General features: G+C 45.3%; 1 protein-coding gene across 4 annotated transcripts in view; it reads right to left on the bottom strand.

The window, feature by feature from the left end:
- The window catches only part of NRXN3 (neurexin 3), a 1,785,202-nt gene extending 1,760,496 nt beyond the window's left edge, over positions 1–24,706 (bottom strand). For all 4 annotated transcript variants that reach the window (XM_023546430.2, XM_064292808.1, XM_023546429.2 and 1 more), the window contains exon 1: positions 23,998–24,706. In XM_023546430.2, the coding sequence (XP_023402198.1) occupies positions 23,998–24,706 (709 nt within the window). The remainder of the gene's footprint in view (positions 1–23,997) is intronic.
- Between the last annotated feature and the right edge of the window lie 268 nt (positions 24,707–24,974).

The raw sequence follows: 24,974 nt of genomic DNA, 5'->3' as shown, positions 1-24,974 counted from the left end.
TGTCAAGTCAGCCCATCCCCTTCATTTTACAGATTCATTCCTTTGACGTATGTTCATTGAACATATCCATGTCCCAAGGACAGTGCTAGGCACTGGGGTGATGACAGGTGAGCAAGACAGACACAGGTCTTACACTCTTGAAGTCTATAAAATAAGCTGGGGAGAGGGGCAACAAATAACCAGATAGTTAATTATTTATAAGTGTGATCACGGCCATGAAGTTGTATGGGCTACTTTGAGACACAGAGAAGGAAACACAGACCCAAGACAGAGGAATTCACAAGTCCACCCAGCTGGATGATGTTGGAGATGAAATCAGACTCGAGGTTACCTGCGTCCCAGTTCTTTGCTTTTCCCACTGACAGGGGTCTGGGGGAAGAATCCAGGCACTAAGCAGCCAAATCTCAGAAGCTTTCATTGAGAAAAGACAGTGTGAACTTAAGCATTTAACTGCACACTCAGAACTCAGGTGTCTCAGCTGTGGAAAATGGTTTCAACCACCCGAGGGTGGGGTCCGAAAGGCTAGAGCCTTCAACCATCAGGACAATAAAAAGAGAAGAGCCTCCCAACGTGAACTAAAAAGGGCAGTGATGGGTGGCTTAGACCCACCATACAGGCTGAGCTCTAATCTATGTGCTGTACTTTCCTTTGGAATTAATTAAACAAATCCCTTGATAAATCTGAAGCTGTTATTAGACAACACTAATATCCCCCTTAGAGTAATCCCGACAAATACATTGAGAGAGGGAGGAGTCCCAAGTGGCTGGAACACAGACACTTTCATGTCCACATGCATCCACACGAGAACACTTGCACAGTCCCCCCGCCACCCCCAACACACACCCCCAGATGTCAGTTCCCAGTAGCACCATTGGCTTCTGCCCTGATTGCTTTAGGCAAGGGGGTGGACTGAAGGATGGGAGAGCAGGGCCTGGGTTTCCTCCCCTCCCCAACTCTGCCACTGACCTAATTTTCCACAAGAGAGGATTTTTCCTTTTTGGTCCTGCTTGTTTGCAAACCATGCTACCCCACTGCACATATAGCTTAAGGCGAGCCTAGCCGGGAAGCAGAAAGACTTCCAACCAAGGCCACCACTGCGTTTTTAAGGAAGTGGTGTGGGCCATTAGGCTCAGAAGAGGGGCTGAGAGGTAGAGGGTAGGAGGAGGAAGACACGCCATCAAGATCTTGCCTATTTTACATTCTTACTCCCACTGTTGTTGTTGTTAGCTGTTGTCAAGTCAGCAGAAGTAGATCACCAGGCCTTTCTTCCTAATCTGTCTTAGTCTGGAAGATTTCCTGAAACCTGTTCAGCATCACACCAAAACCAAAAACCCAAACCCTTTGCCATTGAGTCGATTCCGACTCATAGCAACCCTACAAGACAGAGTAGAACTGCCCTCATAGAATTTCTAAGGAGCCCTGTGGATTCCAACTGCTGACCTTTTGGTTAGCAGCCGTAAGTCTTAACCACTACACCACCAGTATTTCCACTCAGCATCATAGCAACATGTAAGCCCCCATGAAAGATGGGTGCTGGCTGCATTTAAGTTGCATTGACTAGGAATCGAATCCGGATCCCTTGCACGAAAGGCTAGAATTCTACCACTGAACTATCTACCACTGCCCCCATCTTACCGCACTATCTTCCTCTTACTATCTTCCTCTGCCCTTAAATGAACTAGAGGAACTGTACATTCTACAATGATCCAACAGAGCTCAGCCATTAACCTTATGTATGACCTTAGGTAAGTTGTTTAACCCTTTGGGGTCACTGTTCTCTGAAAATAATGCATTTTGACCCTTCAAGTACGTTTTAGATCCACTGAAAAACTCCCAGAAAAGGAAGTGGCTTTAGTTGCAGGAAGAAGATGTGGTTCTTCGAACTGTACAAATTGACCTGGAAAAAATTAGACTTGTCAGAAAAAGAGCAACACAAAATAGAACTGACAGCAGCTAAAAATGCACATGGTAAACTTTGTTATTGATGAAAAAATTGAAGGGAAAATCAAGCGTTCTTGACAAAATTTAGGGCTGCAAATAGGATGTGAGAAAATTGGATGTGGTAGAAATAATGACCACAGAAGAACATTCACAATGGTAGAAGTCACACAGGTGAAATCTGATGGGTGCACACAAACATCCAAAAAAAATTGATCGATGAATCAAATCTTCGTTGTAGAATACACAGGGGGCAAAACTGATCTTGTTAAAAATAATTCAGTAAAATGAAAATGAATTGGAAAACTAAGAAGTGGTTTAACTCTGATGAAGAGAAAACGGATTAAGGAATTATATGAGCCCCACATTCCTTGCACCTAGAATGTATTTCCTTGATAAAAACGTTTCAGTGTTGATATAATTCTGATTATGCCAACGTGGAGTTAAAGCGTCTCAGGGTCAAACTTGATAAATGTTCGATAAAAATCAGGGTGGTAAATGATACGATCTTAGAGGTCCCCTTTAGTTGTACATTTTTCTGATAAAAGATCAGAATAAAAAGTGAACGAAATTATACAAATATTTTATTCCGGCTATCATCTGCAAAAATGGTTCTCAGACTAACAGATTTTATGAACCTGTAATACATTCAAAGCAATTTAAAATAATTTCGGAAGCTAATACTGGGTAACTACATTTGTATTTTGCCAAGAAAGAACAAAAACAAAAATACCTGACACTTTATATTATCGTATTTTCCTAAAAAGAAAAGGTATTTAACATACGAAAACTAAATGGGCATAATTTTAAGAATTCAGGGAAAAAAAAAAAAGAAAATGAATGTGACTTTGCAAAAAGCTTACTACATTATGTTTACTTGTTTTCCTGAAGAATGGTGAGGCTCTTTGTGTGTCTGTTTTACTACTAGGTTGAGGTCAGGTTGGGAAAACTCTCCATGCTGTTTCCTCTCATCCGAAAAATGGGGATAAAAGGTAAAGCAATTCACTATGCCTGACACATGATATCAAAAAAACCAAACCTGTTGCCGTTGAGTCAATTCCGACTCACAGTGACCCTGGAGAACAGAGTAGAGCTGCCCCATAGGGTTTCCAAGAAGCAGCTGGTAGATTTAAATTGCTGACCTTTTGGTTAGCAGTCGTAACTCAACCACTATGCCACCAGGGTTTCCATGATAAGTGCTGAATAAATGTTAACTTAAACCTGGGAAATATAGGCCATTTCTATACAGGCTGCATCCCCAGCTCAGATTCTACCCAAGAATTTCCAAGCTGAAAATTCTTTAGATGTTCCCGAATATAACTGCCACTGATAACAACAGCTTGAAGGGTGTGGATTGATCAGGGCAACCCCCTATTCCTCTTCACTTACCAAGAACACACACGGTGGCAAGTGGGGAGGAGTCGGGGGCAGGACTAAGAATGCAGGCAATAGGAAGAAAGGGCAGCTATTTGGAAAAGATCTCGGGGCTGTGGGTGGGAGTCACGCTCTGTGGTTATTTGAGGAAAGCGTTTCTTCAGGCTGGTGGCAAATACACTCACTGAGTCTTACTTTGTCCCAGCAATCCTTCATCTTCACCTCCTCCACAAGAAAGCTTCCCCCTTACAGAGCGATTCTACCCCCAAATCCTCACTTCCAGGATTCTGAAATCAGAGGGAGATGTCCATAAGTATGCCTACTCACCAGACAAGAGCAGCTGCCCTCACCCTATTACACTGATGGCTTCTCTCTGTCCCCCTCCCTAGATAGTCCTTCATTAATCCATCCATCATCCATCCATCCATCATCCATCCATCCATCATCCATCCATCCATCATCCATCCATCCATCCATCCATCCATCCATCCATCCATCCATCCATCCATCCATCCATCCATCCACCCACCCACCCATCCATCTTTCCCATCCACCATATTCCAAGGAAATACATAGTAGTAAAAGACACAGCTCCTGCCTGTAAGTATATTGGACTAATCAGGCTTATCCTCAAGCCAAGCAAGTGAAAATGAACACATGCAGCCCTCCTCCGTTGCTTTCTCCCTGGTTCCCTCTCATCTTCAGATGTCGCCTCTTTGGAGTGGCCTCCCTGACCACCTTTTTTCTCATTAGATCTCCCTCACCCTATTCGTCTTTCTTACAGCACCCTGTTCTTTTCACCTATTGCATTCATTACAATGATAATTACCAATGTACTGGTTTATGTTTTCCATATATATGGTTTTCACTAATTGGTAAGCACCATGAAGACAGACACCATAGTGGTTTTCATCACCACTAATTGTGTTTGGCAATCAATACTCTTTTGAATCAATCAATTCTCCTTAGCCATGTCTCTTTTATTCAACTTGATGTAGTGGAACGGATACTAGACTGGGAGTTAGAACAACAGATTCTAGTTTCAGGTTCCTAGTCACTTGCTAGCTGGGTGCCCTTCTTTAAGTCACCTTGCCTCTCTACGTCACAGTTTCATGGAAGGGGGAGACTGGATTATGATGCTCAAGAGGGGTAGGCGGTAGTAAAATTACTGGGGTATGTAATTTGAATGTTTAATTTACGATTTAATACAAGCAAAATAATTCCACTAAAGCTTGACAAAGAGGCCTCCTGGATACTGAAACTATGTTAATGACAGACCACCAAACAAATTATTTGAAATTCATGCGTTAAAACAGATTAAGAAATAACAGGATTCCAACCCAAGCAGTCTATGGTTCCAGAGCCATTTCAATTATGACCCATAGAATGGAATAATATATTAAGGAAAAAAAGTGGAGGATCCAGGCCAGCTGGTAACTTTCCCTTGGCAGAACATGTGCCTAGATCAGGATCAAAGCAGAGCAACACCAGTTATGCATAGGAGAGGGAGGTCAGAAGCCAGGTCAGTAAAGAGCCAAAGGGCAGCATCCCTGTATGCTAGAGAAACCAGTGTTGCGCCAGCAGAAAACTGGACTGGTCATTAAGCATCACAGGAGCCATCATTGGATGTCAGATTGAAGAGGCAGCAAAGAGAGGTGGGGAAGAGCTCAAACTCCTCCCTGGGCTCCTTTCTTAGGCAGATCATTTGCTTTTTGTCTTCAACCTCAGTTTCCTTATCTGCAAACAACTGGAAAGCACTAGAAGCCCCCTGCTGGGAGAATAAATGATGTCATGTCTGGAAGCACTTAGCCCAGTCCCTAGCACACAGTAGGTGCTTCATGTGAATTGGCTCGTCATCATCATTATTAAGTTGAGTCAATCAAAATAAGCAGGTGATGAATAAATAATGAGATTTCCATGAAATTTAAATGGCATTGTTACAGTCTACTCAGTAGCACGAACAGAGCTGGACGCTAAGTTAAATTTAGATTAAATCCATCGGCTTCACTCATTATCCTCAGCCAGCAGACTTGGGCAGGTCAGAGAACTGAGAGTCCAGAAAAATCCTTGGACCTCTTGTGACTTCTTCCAGTGTATTACACCCCTAAACTTTGCCACAGCTTTGCTCTGCCCAGCATGAAGAGGGACCCCTGAATCCACAGAGACCGCCGTTACTCTGTGCTTCTCCTTTCAAAGGCTTCGTCACTTTAGAATCAATAATATAAAAAAAAAAACCCAAACCCGTTGCCACTGAGTCAATTACAACTCATAGCGACCCTACAGGATAGAGTAGAACTGACCCATAGGATTTCCAAGGAGCTGCTGGTGAATTCAAACTGCCAACCTTTAGCTCTTAACCACTGGGCCACCAGGGCTCCTCACTTTAGGATGTCTGGGTTAACAGGGCAGCAGGAAAGTGTGCCTGTCTTGTTCACTGCTCTACCCCCAGTGTCTCTCCTGACACACAATGGGCCTGCAATGAGTACAAATTGCTGTTGTAGGAGATAGAAAGACACACCTTGTGAATAAGTCACCAGGGTTCAGTAAGAGATTTCATGTGAGCATGCATGCTCACGTAGGTTCCATTTTTTGGTTCCCATCCCACACCAGCTGGGCTCCTAACACCTCAATTTCTTCTGCTTAGAAAAATGCTGGAAGGCGTTCCCCTGCTCCCAAGGCTCCCCATTCTGACTTACGCTGGATAAGCAACTTCAGATTGCTGAACAGCAGCACACAACACAGCTGGGAGAAAATTCCCGTGTCCTGAAATTCCTGGAAAACTGTGCTACACAGCAGGCATTCAGAGCACAGACACACAGCCCCCTCCCCCACCACCCCCGAGGAGACAGGAGGAAGACAGCGAGCAGGCAATCACAGCAGTGCCTTGATTTCCTTAAGAAAGTCTTTTGCTCCCTTTCCAAGCACCCCAGCCCTGAGCAAAGATAGGAGGAACCACAAGTTAATTAATTACAAGCATTTACATTGCTGGCTGAGCCAGGGGCTTCCAGCATCTCTAAGGTAGGAGATCCTACTCTTTCAGCCCGCAGAGACCTGAGTTAGAGAAATCTCTCCCTCCAACCCCAGGAGAAGGTGCATGGCTTAGAGCCAAATTTCAGTGCTGGTACCCTAGAGAGTTCAGTGACTGAGACCCAAGAAAAACTCAGCTAAGGCATTTCATGTTTAACTCGACAGTCTCAAAACAGCACAAGGCAAGGTACGAACCAGAATACCTCCTTGCTGTGTGATCTTGGGCAAGTTACTTCATTTCTCTGGATTCGTTTCTTCAGATCTTTGAGTCCTTGATTCTCATGGGATCCTGACCCTCTAAAAGCCAGGGACTTCGTCATGAGCAAAACATCCATAACTCTCAGGTTTCTCAACTATGTATGAGAATTTCCTATCTGTAGAGGTCTTCTCAAGTGAATATAGCTCAATAAACTGAAGGTAGAAGGCAACCAGTGTGACTAGTTTTAACAACTTATATTTTGTAATTTTTTTAATATTGTTTTATTGCATTCAAATGCATGCTCTAACTTCAGCCAGGTTAAGAAGGCACTCTTTTTTTTTTTTTAAGGGTTCAATTTTTTAAAATTATACTTTAGATGAGGGTTTACAGAACAAACTAGCTTCTCATTAAACAGCACACATATTGTTTTATGACACTGGTTAACAACCCCACGACATGTCAACCATGGCTTTCTTATTACCAGCTCTCCTGTCCCCTCCTGCCTTCTCATCCTTGCCCCTAGGCTGTTGTGCTCCTTTAGTCTCATTTTGTCCTATAAAAAAAAAAAAAAAAAAACCCACTGCCATCGAGTCTAATCTTCAGCTGAAGGGTAAACCTTAGGAGTGACTTCATTACTGAGCTAAAAGGGTGCCCGGGGCCATAGTCTCTGCGTTTCTCCAGTCTCTGTCAGGCCAGTAACTCTTTTTTTGTGAGTTAGAATTTTGTTCTACATTTTTCTACGGCTCTGTCTGGAACCCTCTATTGTGATCCCTGTCAGAGCAGTCAGTGGTGGTAGCTGGGCACCATCTAGTTGTACTGGACTCCGTGTGGTAGGGGCCATAGTAATTGTGGTCCATTAGTCCTTTGGACTAATCTTTCCCTTGTGTCTTTAGTTTTCTTCATTCCCCCTTGCTCCCGAAAGGGTGAGACCAGTGGAGTATATTAAATGGCTGCTCGCAGGCTTTTAAGACCCCAGACATTATTCATTAAAGTAGTTTCTTTATAGACTATGTTGCATCAACTCAGCTAGATGTTCCCTGAGACCATGGTCCCCATGGCCCTCAGCCCAATAATTTGGCCCCTCAGGGAGTTTTGATGTGTCTATGGAGCTTCCAGGACCTTGAAAGGCATACTCTTTTTATTTGTTGACAGTGAAGAATTTTAAGGAATCTTCCTTTGGTCCTAGTTTCCTCTACAGCTCTGGTCATCTGCTTTAGTTTCTCATGGATTCCTTTTCCTCCACTAACCTCCTAAAAGGGAAACCCTGGTGGCGTAGTGGTTAAGTGCTATGGCTGCTAACCAAAGGGTCGGCAGTTCGAATCTGCCAGGCGCTCCTTGGAAACTCTGTGGGGCGGTTCTACTCTGTCCTGTAGGGCCGCTATGAGTCGGAATCGACTCGATGGCACTGGATTACCGGGAACCTCCTAAATATTAATGTTCCCTAAGGTTCTGGGTTCAGCCACCTTCTCCTCTCAATTACACTCCTTTCCTGGACAATCTCATCCATGTCCAAGGCTTCCTCCACTTGCTACAACAACCACCACCTGGATATCTGTGCCCAGGTCTATCTTCTCCCAAGGCCAACCATTGCATCCACTTATCTCTGTACATCTCCCTCCAGGGGTCCTAAAGGCTCTTCATGTGTCATATGGCAAAATGAAGCTTATTATTACCCCTCTCGACATTGCCTCACACCTGCTCCTCCCACGGGCTTCCCTGTTCTAGTTATTGACCTTACCAGACATGCAACAGAACAGCATGTCATTGAAGCTCCTCCCCTTTTGCAATAATAAAGTTGTTGTATGTGTTGTTGCGTCGATTCCAACTCATAACAACCCCATGCAACAAAGCAGAATAATAATAATTGATAATCAAAAATAATGGCTAACATTCACTAAACGCTTATTATATGCCAAGCAGGGTTCTAAGCATTCTCCTTACACTATTTCATTTAAAGCTCATAACAATTCTTAATGGCGAGCCCTATCATTATTCCCATTTCACAGATGGTGAAACTGAAACACAGGGAAGTTAAGTCCTTTGCCCAGTTTGCACAGCTAGTATGTGGTAGAGCAAGTGGCTTGAGTACAAAATTACTAACCAGCACTCCCTTTCCAATTGTTAAGTCCCCCTCCTCAACATTTCTGCAGCTGGCCCTTCTTCATCACTACTTTTGGAGTACAGATTCTTTTCTCACCAAAACCACACAACAGCCTCTCCTTGCCCTCCCTGCTTTAAGTCTCCTAGTCACAAATCTATCAGGCGAACTACCCCTGGAGCCATCTTTCTAACATTCAAATCCAACCCTGTTACTCTTTAACTGAAAAACTTCTGATGACTTCAGATTGTGGGGAAAAGAAAAAAAAAGAATATCCAAACTTAACTCCTTATAAGGTCATTAAGACCCAACCTGCCAAACTCCCCTCATCACTCTCCCATTGGTCTCAATCAGGGCTTCGAATCAGTTCTAGATGGTTCAGTCATGGCCCATGGAAACAAGGGCAGCATACACGTTGCACAGCAACCAAATCTCTTGCTTGTGGGCTTTTGGGCCAAGTAGGAAACAGGCAATGGAGCACCACTCAAAGATGGCAGCCAAAAGTGATGCTTTGAATGTGTATCACTCTCTACAGTCCTGCCAATAATCCAATCTCCCATATCAGGCTCCTGAAAGTTTCCTGATGCAGGAGATTGGATTACTGGCAGGACTATGGAGAGTGACACACATTCAAAGCAGCTCAGTCAGTCGCCATCTTCAAGTGGGACTCCATTGCTTGTTTCCTACTTGGGCTGAAAGCCCACAAGAGATTTAGTTGCTATGCAACACATACACTGCCCTTGCTTCCATTAGCCATGACTGAACCATTTAGAACTTGTTCGAAGCCCTGGTCTCAATCCTTTGATCCAAGCACATTACTGCAAACTACCGCAAATGGCATCCCACTGTTTCATAGCTGCTTCTTTCCATCTTCCCTGAATGCCCTTTCCTTCTGGTCTACCAGCTGAAGCTTCCAAGGTAAGCTCAAACATTTCCCCTGAGAAGTCTTCTCCAAAACCTGACCCCCACCCCAAGTACACGCACACACATACACACTCAGCAGGATGGAACACTGTACAAACATTCTACCTGTATGAGAACAATTCTAACAGGTGTTGCAACTATTTGTTTGACAGGTTTCCCAACTAGACTACAAGCTCCTCAAGGACAGGGGCCACACTGGAACATAATAGGCACTAAGTGAATGTCAGGTGAGTATATGAATGAATTTATTCTAATAAACAGATGGCCTATTCCAACAAATAGATGATTACACATAAAGGGCTACTCCGCAAAGTCTTGAGAGTCTTAAAAGACTTTGTTCTCTTACACATTCCCAATTTGCCCCAGCCAATGTTTATGTCATTATTTTTATGCTGAAAGAAGCTTTGGGATGGTATGTGTAATTCTCAAAAGAGTGAGACCTTTGAAGGGGAGAGGTGTGACTAAAGTACATGGCTAGAACCATCCAGCCAGGTAAACCAAGACCACCACACACAGGGCTGAAGACAGAGCACAGGAGCCCAACACACAAACCCTGGCATCAGGAACACTCTAGTCATCAGCCTCCACTTGGAAACCGCAATCCCTGTGGTGAGGAATTGTTAAAGGAAGCCAGGAGTAACTTCAACCAATTAAAGAGAGATAAATGTAGACTTGAGTGTTGATCAGTGGCTTCCGAACCTTTCTGAAAGAACTTCCCATCAGAAAAAATAATTTTGTTGTGTTCTCCCAATAGAAGTGTATTGATTTATAAATCATTTATATTTATAATTTAATATATAATGCCTTTTATTGTTTTCTCCCTGAAGCCCCAAACAATGGTATTGCATGCACCCAATCTTGGAGGCCACTGATCTAAAGAACTATCCCTGCCACCACCCAGAAAGGCAGAGGGTGTATACAAGCAAACATGAGGGTAGACTTTTCTGCCAAGATCCCCAGAACCAGAGAATCTTTGGATTGAAGGAACGTACACAGGCACGCACACACACACACTCCTGACAGGTATCACATGAGCACAGTGAGAGGGCTTGACGAAGCCCTGTGTTCCATGGTCTAACAGCTCTAAAAAACAGCTCTAGCTCTGAATAATTCCTTCTCAGTAGCTTTGATTCCTTCAATTCTCCCGCCTGGGTATCTACTCCTTCCTCTGCACGGCAACTTCCAATATTCGAGGGCAATTATCCTGTCCCCAGAGAGCCTTGTCTTCTCCAGGGAATCCCCATGAGTTAATGGGGCCTCTCCATCTCCAGTGACAACAACATGCCTGCCTCAAAACAGCCATTCCACAAGCATTTACATGGTCCCAGGATGGCTGCTGCTGATAATATCACAGGAAACCACTGGCTCGTCAACAAACAAAAAAATCTTTCTAGTCTGTCCTTAGCTAGATCAAACGAAGTGGTATTTATACGTACTCAAGACACAGATTCAAAGAAAACTGTCCCACGGTAAACACTCCACTTTTCCAGTCAAAGAGAGAAGGTATTTCTAGGATGCACCATAGTCTATGTTACTATGGCTAAAGTCATCTTTGACCTCACTGTTTAATTTATTCACCAGACATTGCGGTTATATTCCCGAAACTGCATCACCACACGTTAGTGAGCACATATACACATACACATGAATAAGACATATATATACACACATATATATACACATACCATCCATGGATGCACCCCTATTCAGTGTGTTTTATTAAGGGTACAAACATTTATTGACACCTACTTTTTCTCAGACACCGGAGACACGACATCTAGCGTGTCAGCTTGTGTATACCTTAATTAACAAAGGAAAACAGAGTCCCCCTCTGGTTTCATGTCTTAAGGCTGCCAGAGAAAGCCCTCCTCACGCACATTCCTGCAACAGGAATCAAGAAACCCAACTGAGCAACCGCAACTTGCATTAAGGATGTGAAAGCCAAAGGGAGCCAAGAGACACATTAAAACGTAACCACTGGTTACACATTCTACGCAGGGAGAGGAGGGGAAATAACCTCCATCTGCATTAATACGAGGCTGAAAACTCAACATCAGGGTGAGCCAACAGTAAAGTCTGCACAGCGACTCAAACTCAACCTCCCTCTGCCCATGTGTCCATTGCCACATTACTGTGTGGGATGGCCATGTCTATTTCCTGGCACATACGTGTAGGCCACAGACCCAGGCTGGGCAAGAAGGCTGCAGATGAGAAGTTAGTGGCTGCGTACAAGTCAGTGCTTGGGCTCAGAATGATGTCTGTCTGTGGACTTTGCTCTTAAAAGCAAAAAAATAATAATAATAAAAATAATTTAAGCTACAGAATTACGGGAAGAGTTCCCTTGTCTTCACGGCTGTGTCAGTGACAGGATTGTCAATGCTATGGTGGCCAAGACCCAAGACTAGCACTACGCACTTTAGGGTGCAGGTGGGAATTTGTTTGGCAGATTTCCAGAGGCTATGCCAATGGCGGAAAAACATCTTCCAGCCCTGCCTAATCCCTCTCTCTGGGAGACTTCTACCCAACAGTGCCAAAAACACAGGATACCCAGGGCAACCTGGCAGAGTGAGAAGCATTTTCAAGTAGGACATACGCTTCCAAGAACAGTTTCCAGATGCAGCTAGTCCATCTCATGCCCTTATTTTTTTTTTTTTTAACATCCTGCCAGGCTTTTTAGCAAAATCTTGATCCCTGTTGGGGTGTCTGACCCTGGTTATCAGGAACAGGCTTGTCAAGCAAGTACCACCCAATTCCATTTCCCTTTGTTCCACAGCATTCTAGAACTTCTCTCTCATCTCATTGCTGAGCAATCTGGGATTTCCAGGGGGCTCCTTGGAAATTCAGAGATGCTAAAAACCTAGCTAGGAACAGAGAAAGATGGGACAACTTGGGGGATGAAATAAGGCACAAACAATAGAGCCAGAGATGTGGCTGACCATGAATCATTCAGAGGGCAAGCTCTCCAGAAGCAAAATGACTGGAGCATGAATCACCTGCTTACATCAGAGTCTCTGCCCACGTAAAGCCCTCCCACATTGTTTAAGATGCATCACAAGCAGTTAACACCAAACAACTCAGTGGTGTGTTATTGCTAGTGCCATATTAGAGGATTCCTTATGAATTTTTACCTTGACATGAGAGTTAGTTCCTGCAAAGCATCATCCAGAAATTGTGTGACCCATCCAATTCCTCCTCCCACCCGCCCCCAACCCACATGGCCCATTGAAAAGGTCAGATTGCTTTAAATAGAATTAGGACCAATGAGGAAGTGATTGGGAAGCCAACTTTGGCCTGATGTAAGGAAGAACTCCCTAACACTCAGCGTGGATCAGAGATCAGTTAGTCTGTCTTGAAAATCCTGAGTCCCCTCTTGTTGCAGCTGACTAGGGTACTTCTATGTGTGTGTGTTGTGGGGGGAGGGGATGTCTTATATAGTGCAGAAGAGGATGGAGAATGAGTAGTAAGACTCAATGACCTTGAAAGTCCCCTCCAAACTTATTACTCATGATTCTTTGCAATGTAGCTTGGTTTCCAGTGCATTACACAGCACAAAGCCATAACATCATAGAGTCATGGGATCTGTGCACCATCCCTCCCAAGCAATTTCCTCTGAGGGACCAGAGTCCCCCAAAATATCAGTGTGTCTCCCTAAAACTAAACAGGAGCTCACAGCACATCGACTCAAACTGAATGCTAGCCTTACCTTTCCCGACCTAGAGTGAGCCAATAAACTGTAGAATGTTAGTCTTGAAGAGCCCTGGTGGTACAATGTTTAAGTGCTCAGCTGCTAACTGAAAGGTCAACAGTTTGAACCCACTAGCCACTCTGCAAGAGAAAGATATGGCGGTCTGCTTCTGTAAACATTATGGCCTTGGAAATCCTACGGGGCGGTTCTGCTCTGTCACACCGGGTTGCTCTGAGTTGAAACTGACTCCACGACATACAACATACAACAATGTTAGTCTTACAGGAATTCCATAGGTCAGAGGGTCAACACCCTCCATGCCCACTCTTCCCCATCTCCTTAGGCTTCCAGTCTAACCAAGCAAGAGAGAGAGCCCATTCTGGAAAGAAAAGAAGCCAAAGAGAAGGAGGAAGAAGAAAAAAAAAAAAACCTGAGTGTCTGGCGACCTTCCAGCTCCACCAGCCATCTCCCACTGTTTAGGCCACAAACAAGTGATTTCATTTTTGTTTTCCAGCTCTTTCCTCCTCACAAGCATGGCACTCTTTTTTATTTTAAAACACTTTATTAAGTAAATAAGCTGTGTACACTCTCACTGTACTTTTTCGATTTTCCAGGGACTGCAGACAACACATTTCCAATCATATCTGGAGAAGAGGTTATTGGATAGCGCTGGAAAATGCACCGCCAACTGGAACGGAGACCCCAGGCCCAACCGTGCCCGCAACACAGGGCTGCTGAGACTCTGTCCTTCGAGGATGTCACACCAGCAAACTGAACAACTGCAGGAGACTCAAGCCTGCAGGTGACAGGCAAAAATATCAGGGGAGGATCAAATAAATTGAATCACATCAAGAAACCTGAAGGAAAACCCCGAGAGTCATTTTCTTAGATACAAAGATATAATACTTAAATAAGAGCCTCTACAAAACTACAACAGTTCTAAATGCCTTTCACAGCTAGAAAACTTGAACAGTTACCTACAGTGTATGTCCTTGCCTATCTTTCACCCTCACCCTCTTGCATATTCTGACATAAACCAGTCGTCATTGAGTTGACTCCAACTCGTGGTGACCCAGTGTGTCTCAGAATAGTACTGTGCTCCATAGTGGTTTTTTTTAATGGCTGATTTTTCAGAAGTGGATTGCCAGGGCTTTCTTCCAAGGTACCTCTGGGTGGACTTGAACCTCCAACCTCTCAGTTAGCAACCAAGCACATTAACCATTTGCACCATACTCATGCACACTACAGCACTTATCCCCTAAAGAGCACAAAGCATTCATAATTTCTAGGACTAGACGTAAAGTGAGCTTCAACACAGAGTGGAACAGGACGGTCTGGTTGGATGACTATGAGGTCAATTTATTTTTAAAAGCTGCTAGAACTGCTCCCTGTGTCTAAAAAAAAAAAACTATTTGGGAAATACATTATTTAGGAACACTTTGGACAGCAGTCAGGGTTTGAGAGTGGATATAGACGATGACACATTTAAAGGGGGCCACATATTGCTTTTAAATAGGTCACCCAAAGACATCAATTCCTGGAGAACAACAGCAGTAATGACAACCCACTAGCACTGTCAGTTCCCAAACAGATCACAGAGACAGGCCTGCAGAGCCACACTCTGTCCTTCGCCTCTGCTAGCCACGGCCTGTTGCCTGTAACACGGTCCCCCAGTGAGCCACTGCAAGCCAAACAGCCCAACCTCAGCTGCAAAAACCTCAGCAGGATCACTGGGGTTCTCCCTCTGTTTAAATACCACCTCGTTCTTCTAAACGTACTGCAAATGTTTCCAAATGCTTCCCCTGATTACCCACTGGTTAGCTTGCTGTTAGCTGCCGTCCAGTAGCCCGACTCATGGTGACCTCATGTGTCACAGAACTGTTCCATAAAGTTTTCTTGAATGTAATTTTTTTTATTAAAAAGAGAAATTTTTTTAGAGTCTAACATTTCAAATTTATTCTGAAATTTATTTTTGTTCTTTTGGATTGGCTTTTTTCTCCTAATGACATACTGAAAATCGTTCCTTCTATAAACCTATTTTACAGAAACCGAAGTTTTAATGTATCACTATTAAAATACAATAGCTATAGAGAACATGTATGACTATTGCCTAGCTTTATGTAAACTTAGAAAAAAACCCTTTGCCATCTAGTTGATTCCAACTTACAGCGACCCTATAGGACAGAGCAGAACTGCTCCATAGGGTTTCCAAGAAGTGGCTAGTGGATTCAAACTGCTGACATTTTGGTTAGCAGCTGAAAGCTTAACTGTTGAGCCACCAGGGCTCCTATGTAAACTTAGGCATTTTATTTCTATTGAATGTTTGAGAAACAAGAGTAACTTTTCTTTAAAAGTTAAAAATCCCTTGAGCACATTTTTGTATTAACTTTTTTTTTGGGGGGGGGCTGTAACCTTTACAGAAGCAGATCTCCAGGCCTTTCTTCTGCAAAGGCACTGGGTGAGTTCAAACCACCAACCTTTAGTTAGCAGCCAAGTGAAAACCACTTGTGCCACTCAGGCTCATGGATATCCTAAATATCTCCTTTTCCCACCACGCCTTTGCCAATAACAGCCCTATATACCCATCATCCTCCTACACTCCCTATCCACAACCATCCCTTCCCTGCTGGTTGTGAAGGGAAGCAAAAATGTCTGTGATGAAGGGTCACTGGTGGGAGGGGAATTACAACACATACACCCAGGGCAACATTGCTGTCACTGACAGCAACAAGTCTTCATAACAGAGGCGGATTCCCAGCAGTGGGGCCAGAAGCTTTTAGACATCAGGGTCCTTAAAAAAAAACAAAGCAAATCACAAATACAAAATTAGGTCTGGTGCCTTGTGGAAGGGGCCCATGCAAGCAAGGATATATGAAGATTTAGTTCCATAGTGTGTCCGCCTCTGTGATAATACCACACACACACACAAAGGAAAAGAGAAGAACAAACACAGAGAAAGGGAGTTTGGATATGTCACCTGTGAAGAAAAGCTGAGAAGAGAAGGCAGGAGGAAAGCAACAGGGAGTCTGACAGAGCAGTCCAGAAAGTCCATTTTTACTGCAGCCCTGGGCGGGATGCTAGGCATCTCCTGGTTCCTGGGAAACCAAAGGTGAGTTTGAAGAGGCCATCCTGTCCAGCCGTGCTCAGTGTGGGATGGCTGTGCTCCAGCTGCCTCAGGCCATGGTCTGCTCCCCAGTCCTTTCACTTCACTCAAAACCAGGGTTCTGAGGTTGGGAACTGAGTGCCTCATATTGATTTACATTCATTCTAACACTCACTCCCTCACTCTCATTTTCTCTCTCACCTCCTCTCTTCCTCATCTTCTCTCTCACTCTCACATACACCCCTTCTCTCTTATCCTCTCTTTCTCTCTCATCCTCCCTCCCTCTCTCTCTGTGTGTGATGGCAATGATGGCACTCTAGTCAGGACTGAAAGGAGCAAGGCTCCTGGGATGGGCCAAGCTGAGATAACCTCTTGCACTAGGAGTTTGAAATTTTCCTTATCATCCGAATCCAGGGAGGCAATGCTCCATTTCATGATAGTGACACAGGCCATTTGTGTTAATGAAGAGAGCCTAAGACCAGAGGTATAATGCCACGTTGGGGATCTGGGCTCTCAGATTCCAGAGACACTTGCTCAAACAGACAGCAACCAAGTGTGCCCTCACGCCCTCTACCTACACAAGTTCAACGATACCTCGGGGCCTGGGTCTCCTCACATAAGAGCTGGGCATGGTAAGGCTTGCCCTTTCTGCCTTGGGGAGATGCTATGGGGGCCAGATCACCATGTTTTCAGACAGAGAGCTTCCAATATGGTCCAACGTATACAACCATTGCCAGCAACCCCATGCTCTTGGGTAGAGGCAAAATGGCAGTGAAAGCAGATTCCACATCCCCCTATTATTCCCCTCCTTATATCTCTGCCACCTTTCAAACCGGAATAAAGGACAATGGTGGAGGTCTGGTAGTCCAAAGGGGAGCTTCAAATCTTCTGTGAAACAAAAATAGTGCCCACTTCATCCTTACACACTTCGCTCTGGAAAACCACTAGCCCAGAGTCAGTACTTGCTCTTTCCCAGGAACTATGCTGATAACTTTATAGGCTGTATCTCACTTAAGGCTTTCAACAACCCCATGTGATTTCCTGTTATCTCTACTGACTGAGAGGCAGGATAGCATAGTGGTTAAGAGTCTGGCTCTAGAGCCAGGCTATCTAGATACATATTCCAACTTTGCCTCTTATTAGCTTTGTGCTCTTGGACCAGTTATTTAACCTCTCTGTCCTTCAGTTCCCTTTTCTACAAAATGAGAATAGTGATAGTGTGTCATAGAGCAGTTGTGATGATCACAAAAGCTAACACATGCAAAGCAGTTAAAATGGCCCAGGCATACAGTAAATGCTCTAAGATTGTTAGCTGCTATGGTGATTATGATGATGATTGGTGAGGACACTGAATCTTCAAAAACCTTCTCTGAAAACATACAACTTGTAAGTGAGCTAGCTCCAAGTTCAAGTCCAGACCTTTTTCACTCCAGCAGCCACGCTCTTAATCACTACACTACATCTTGTTCAAGTTCCAAATTTCTCTGCTCCTCAGTTTCCCCATCTGTAAAATGGGACTGGTTAATGATGTCAAGTTCATAGGACTGCTGTGAGGAGCTGTGAGGATTAGAGGAGAACAATGCGTATAAAACACCTGGGATGTGGAGCACTTCATGGTATTTGTAACAGGAACAATAATAACCATCCAAGGAAGGGCACCCGAGCCTCGGAGCCCTGCCCCAAAGCCTCTCTCCAGTTCCACCGTCGAGGCTTCACTGATGTGGACCCGTACTTCATGGTCGGCAACTGCAGGGGCCTAGGAGTCAGGGGAGGTCATGTTAGTACCATCCCTCAAGTGAACCCCACCTCTCTGTGCCATGAATGTGGGAGAGAGCCCAGCTGACTGGCAACTGCCCAGAAACTGGATACAATCTTTCCGGGGGAGCCTGCGAAGAGAGATAGAGGCCTTAAAAATAATTAGCCCCCAGAGCTGGGTCTGTGGTATCTTATTACCAAATGCAAATGTAAGCTCATGTGCTCCTGGCAAAGCGCCTGCATGACCGACCCTCAACCCTGGTGAATTTGGACCCACCTCCCAGCCCCTCCGCAAGGAGGCAAAGCTCAGCAGCTGGTGAGCAGGCTCTCTTGCAAGGGGAGAGGGCTGATCTCACCCCACTGCATCAAAGCAGGACGAGGAAGCCGCGTATTATTTCTTTAAAGGAGGCTAAAATGCTATGGGGATGGGGGCGGGGGGTAAAAAAATTGCTTTTCCCTAGACAGTTAAAAGGGGGATAATTGGAGCAAGTGGCAGGCGGCTGCTCCGCCATTTAGCATACAACATACCCAGGAAATCTCACTTGGTAATCAGGAGGAGAGGAGGAAAGAGGAGCAATCAGACCCCTATTCAGGCTCCATTTAGCAACACAGCCCCTGCTAGCTCACTGGGCTGGTCCCATCCAAAGCCTGAATGCTTGGTGGGGAACCAAGTTGTAGAAGCAGCAGTCCCTCCTTTGTGCACATTTTAAGGCCTTGCTTCTGGGCTACCTTCTCCACCCCAGGGAGGGGGATGCTGAAAGGAGTTGTTCCTTTGCCCTCTGATTATTCACCACCCCGCTTGCCAATCCCCTTCCCAAAGCCTTTCAGGGCTGACAGATTAGTAACAATGCCATGTGACAATTCCAGCAGCGTGTGCATTGGGAGGAAGAGGGGAGGGGACTGTGTTATCACAGGAGTGCCCAACACAGGAGGATCCAGCTGGGGCAATCACGGACCTTTGCTGCAGCATCCACTGTCATTGGTGGTGGTGGTAGCTGCCATCAAGTCGGCCTCCAATACATGGAGATCCACTGTCTTTGGACTTTGGTCTATGGTCAGCAGAAGAGAAGGCAGGAAGAGAGCACTCCTCTTGGTACACCAGTCTATCCTTGTTCTGGTTTTGAGAGACAGGGATGAGTCACACAGTGCTCAATAAAAAGAAAAGTAATTGGAATTCACTTTCAAGAAGGCATCCCAAGGCCACACACAGGTCTTGGCCATCAATCAAACCAACCTGAGTAGGATGTCAGCTTTGGACACCAGGAGGGATGGAGGATAGGACATCAGTGGTTGTACCACACCGTAGTGTCTTTGTAATAAGGCTCTGGTCCCTGTCACCAATACCCTCCACTGCCCACACTTCACAATAGGGTCCCAACACCTGAAAACCTAATAGCTGAAACTGAGATAGAAGCTTCTCGTCCGGGCACCTGCCCAAGTCAGCAGGAAAAGATAACACATACAAATAAACCAACTTTTTCTTTGCCAGCAGAACAGGACTTCATGCCTCTTCACTGAATTAACCTAAAAATGTGGGCACACAAATAACATGACATGGGTAGGCATATGAAACGAGATCTGGGAGTTTAGATCAACTTGTGACACCTTCTCCATCTTTCCCTGGCCCCACCCCAACTGCAACAGGCTGACTTCACATTAAAGAAAATCTTCAGGGAAGATGGTACTGAAACGTATACACACTGGCAGTGAATCAATTCTTCATGACCATAAGGTTGTTGAGAAATCCACTACATGCACATTCATAACTAAGAATGTTTTAAAAATAAACAATCAAGTCTATTTATTTCAATCTCCACGAGGGGTCTGCTCTCTAGAGGGAGTTTGGGATACTTCTTCATTAGCCACTGAGCTTCAAGGCTGCCCATGGCAGGACAGACTGAGCTAAACAAATAGCAAGTGACTACGCATGGCCCTAGCTCCACATATGCATCATTTTTAAGTCATTTTGAATTATCTGCACTTCTTCTGTCCTCCAAGATCATTACTGAAAAGTCAAGATTTAATGTCAACATGAACAAGTCTGAAGTTGAGCACCAAAACATTCTATTTAAAAACATTAACACCTAGAAGTAAAAAGCCAATAGCCCTTCACCAACCGAAGACACATATGTCCATTACCTCTTACCGCCAGGCCCAACTCTCCTACAGCAACTATCTCCAGTGTCTTATTTGGTCTTGCCTAGAGAAGATACCCAACGGGTTATCGAAATAGTCCAAAGCTCATAAAAGAGATGGGCCTATCTGTTCATCTTCCTGGGGTGCAGCATGGAGATGTTTTGAGGCCATCAAGGCGTGCAGGAGAACCAGTCAGGCTAAGCAAACGGCAACACTGCAGGCCAGCTAGAAGCCGATGTACTGCAGAGGGCGCCTCCCACAGGCTCCAACACATTCATCGAAAGCTGCAGGAGCCCTCCCTGCTCTTCCTGCTCTTTGAACTGCTGAAGCATCAAGTGCAAAAGGGATCTTTCACACTCGATGCAAGCCCTCTCACGACCAATGGTAGGGCCCACTCTGCACATCGGACAATCAGGTACCTGGGACACAGAACCAATGGCTGGGAATAAGCCCCCCAGCTTCAGCTCTGTGACATAAGCCATCTAAAGGTGGGGAGAGGGAATGGATGTATCCTTACTTCCTTCTTCACCATATCATCTGTAGGAGAATGGGCAGGTGTTGGTTTAGGCTATTTATCCTGTTCTATGCAGATCTGCTTGACACTTCACTTCTCAGCTGCTGTGATTTTTTTTTTCCCCTTAACTTTTTACAGGTGAGTTTTTCCTGCTTGCTGTCTAAAAATTAACTATGTACGGAGAGAGTGGATATTTTCTAATAGTCCATGTTGCATTTTTGTGATTGATTAGACTTGGAGACAATTACTAGGATCAACAGGCTCCAAGTTATCAACAGTAAATTCTGTTACCTCCCCCCAAAATTCGCTGTCGCCTCAACCTTTGCCCTGCCTGGCTTCACTTCCAAGATAGCCAAGTACTACCGTGACTACAGAGTTGACTTACTGTGTCTCAGGAGGATAAATAGTTATGCCGTGTGCTTGCATTTATAGAAAGAGGTATCAATCCACAGCCACAAGACAGTTGGAACCTTTTAGAAAGAACTATTATTAAAATATACAGATTGCATTTAGCTATTAAAAATCGATTGCATACAATCTGCTTCAAAGACATTCCACTGGAGACTAGGGAAAAACACACACAAACGAAACAGAGAAAAGACAAATCGTATACATACACAGCACAGAGAGTCTTCCTGCAGAAAGTGATGATCCAAACCTGCCCAGAGGAAATGAATTCTTTTTAAAAACAAAAAATGCAATCAGGGGTAATCAAGTTAACCACACACTTGCAAACGCCCTGGTCCCTAGAAAGGAAGAACGCCAGCTTTCAGTGCAAGTTCTGAGAGCAGAGCAGATCCTCTGGGCGAAGGAGAAAACAAGTGATCACGTCAGCATCTTCAGGCAGAACTTTCTCCAAAGCCAAGAAGCTTCGGAACAGCAGTCAGCTCCAGTAGGGACCTGTATGTGAGAAGTACTTCAATAACCACATTCCCAAAGTGGCTTTTTGGGTTGGGGTTACCTCTACTATTCTTCTCTGCCTCTTTTTCCAATGGGTCCAGGAGGGAATCACTAGCCAGGAAAGGATGGTATGTACATCTGGTATCTCCCCACCCCACACAGGAAGGGAGCTATGTTGCCCAATCCACAAGACGAAAGAAGTTGAGACCTGGGGAGAGCGCCTTCAATACCCCATAGACTGCCTACAATGAGGACAAGAACAAGGCCCCCCCAAAAAAGTCTCCAGTGTGTCTTGGTCTCCAGCACATGTCACCTGTGAAATAAACTTTGTTTTAATTACAAAAAAAAAAAAAATTTTTTTAAATAGCTACTGGTGGCTAAAGTACATATCAACCACAACCTGCTTTAGAGGTTGGGCTACTCTAGGACAATTTAAGGAGCACCTGCAGACACCATCATTAATCACTAATGCTGAAGTAGTAGGATCTCACCTAAACGAAGAGATCCTGGGAGTCAGTAATGAGACCCTCCGCTGGGTGGGTTTCTGGCCCCACCCACCTGACCTTCTTCGCCCCCAGTACCACTCGGTTCTCAACCTTGGCTGCCCATTGGAATCATCTGGGAAGCCTTAAAAATATACCAGTACTTGTGTCCCACCCGCAGAGATTCTGATTTGATTGGTCTGGGGTGTGGCCAGGTGATCCTAATGTGCAGACAAGGTTGAGAACCACTTTCTTCCCTGTGCCATCCCACCATCTCCATAAAGAGATGAGCATGAAATGGCAACACACACACACACAAAAAAAATCCCCAGAAGGACCCAAGGCTTAGTTTTTAAAAGAATAGGTGGAAATATAACTTCTTTGCCTCTTGGTCATCCCAGCCTTTCAACAGTCACTTCAACGCTTTTTGGATTTTAAGTATTTGTCAGATTACTGGATCTGGGCCACTTCTCTCAGATTTAATCCCAAGCAATCAGAACTTGGTGAGCAAGCTGAGGACAGCAAATGCCCATGTGCACAAGGCTCCCTTCCCCCACTCTCTGGGAAGTTGTAGTTGAACCTGAGAGTTTCTTCAGGCTGTGCTGAGTATTGCCAGCATACTTGGGGGTTTGGCTGGACATGGTGCCTGTAAGCCTCTGTGCCTTTCAGCACTGTTCTCAGTAGGTGGAGAACCTACTAAAGAAGGACCTCCTATGAAAAATTCCAAAACAAGGAAGCAGGAAGACCCACTCCCGGATGCCTCATCCACCCTCTGGGTACTTCTCAGACAATAGTGGGAAGAGGAGCACACCTGAAAGGCTGGGCTTACACCAAGGTTTCGAACCAGTTCATCTCAATTCAATCGTGGCCAAGGAAGTGACAATGGAATAGATCCAAATCTGTAAAATTTGGGTGAACCGGAACCACAACCAGAATAGGAAAAATTACAGGTCGAAGCCCTGCTAGAACTTCATCTACCTCTTAGAAAACAAGAGCAGCATATGCATTGCGTAGTAACCAAATCTCTTGCCAGTCGGATTTTGTGCAGAGCTGGAAACGGTGGAGCCCCGCTCAAAGACGGTGCCTAACCACGCTGCTTTAAATGTGTGTCACTCTCCTCAGTCCTGGCAATAACCCAATCTTACGCATCAGGCTCCTGAAAGGGCTCACTACACCTCTTCTGAGTCTCCCATTCCAGGTCTTCGACCTGTAATTTTTCCCATTCCAGTTATGGTTCCAGATCAGCCACATATTTAAAAATTCTGATCTGTTCTGGTTTCACTTCATCGGCCATGATTGAACCAGTTTACACCTGTTCAAAGCCCTGGCTTACACTAGGGCCAAGTGTGACCTGGCAATCCATCCACCCTCATTCTTCTTTGCACAGGCATTCCTTATGCTGGGAGTGAGGGAGAGTTTCCCAGTCACTCCCAGGTATCCAAGTCTCAAGGGGTCAGGAGGGACAGAGATGACTACTTTGCCAATTCCTATATAATTTCTTGCCCTGTGCTGATCCTGCTAAAACCAGTCTTAGCTTCAACTTGTGCAGCAGATAGAGCTGAGCTGGGGCACAAACTCTACAGTCTACTCCACCTAGCTCTTTGAGTACAGGCCAAGATTTAAGTACAGAGCCTATGGTTAAGTAACCAGGGTTGTCTTTCTGCTAAGACCTCATGGATTTTCCATGAAAGCCAGTGAAAGATTTCTACTACCTCTTCAGCGAAAGGGGGCCAACTATCTAACATGCAGCTAAGGAAACACTTTAATGATAGAGCTGGTTTTTTTTCTTTTAGGGGTCTCTGACCTCACCCAGCCCACTGGGTTGGCCTCTGGCAAGAGAGGAATAGTGAAGAGGGTCTTACCTTCTGAGCAGAGCTTGCCACTATAGCCAGTGGTCGAACAGTCACAGGTGGGGTGGCCATCCAAGAGAAAGCAGATCCCACCATTTTCACACGGACGCTCACTGCAGGGTCCCTCGGCATCCAACTGGACGCCCTGGCTCCCCAGAAGGCGAGGCTCTGAGTTGCCATACTTGAGATCCAGGATAAATCCCTTGAAGCCAGGCACAGCCTGTACTCCATCAAGGGTCAGAGCAGAAGGTCGTATATCAGCCGGGACTCCACCAATGAACAAGTCACTGACCACATCCATATAGGGACGCTGGGGCTGCAGCTCCCCAGACTGGCCCTCACCATCAAGCACCAGTACAGTGCGCAGGCGGTCGCGGCTCACCATGAGGAAGTGCCAACTGCTGTCGTTCACCTGTTTATTAGACAACACAGCCGTCTCGGCACAGTCCATGCTGAAGCGAAGCTGGACGCGGCCATCAACGAGGGACAGGCAGAGGAAGTCACAGACTCCACCATCATCCAGGTACAAGAGCAGCCCCGTGGAGACATTGGTCTTGAATTGGAAGCTCAGGTCACTACGTGTGCTGGCATCCCAGCGGAGGTAGCGAGCCCACTGGTTGGGGAGACCCATGAACTCAAGGCCCAGGCAGAGCCCCAGCAGGGACCCCAGCAGGATGCTCACCTTCAAGGTGAAGAAAACTGAATGGAAGGTGAAGGTCATGGTGGCTGCTACGACAGAGCCCTGAGAGCAGACAGGCCAGGGAAGAGCCCTCAGGGCGTTGCCCCTTTGGCAATGGAAGGGAGAGAGGAAGGTGAGTCAGAGTGGGGATGCAGAGAGAACACAGAGGAAGGAGGCATACACACAGATACTGAGATGGGGAGGAAGAAGGAAAGTACGTGAGCTAGAAATTCAGCAACAATAGGAAGGGGCAGAGAAAAACACAAGGCAGCAGAAAAGAGGAAAATCAGGTAGGGAAGGTGAGGGACTG

The sequence above is a fragment of the Loxodonta africana genome, chromosome 10 (genome assembly GCF_030014295.1).
Source record: "Loxodonta africana isolate mLoxAfr1 chromosome 10, mLoxAfr1.hap2, whole genome shotgun sequence".
Taxonomy (NCBI): Eukaryota; Metazoa; Chordata; class Mammalia; order Proboscidea; family Elephantidae; genus Loxodonta; species Loxodonta africana.
The sequence above is the reverse complement of the archived record's forward strand: the minus strand, read 5'-3'. Positions and strand labels throughout refer to the sequence as shown.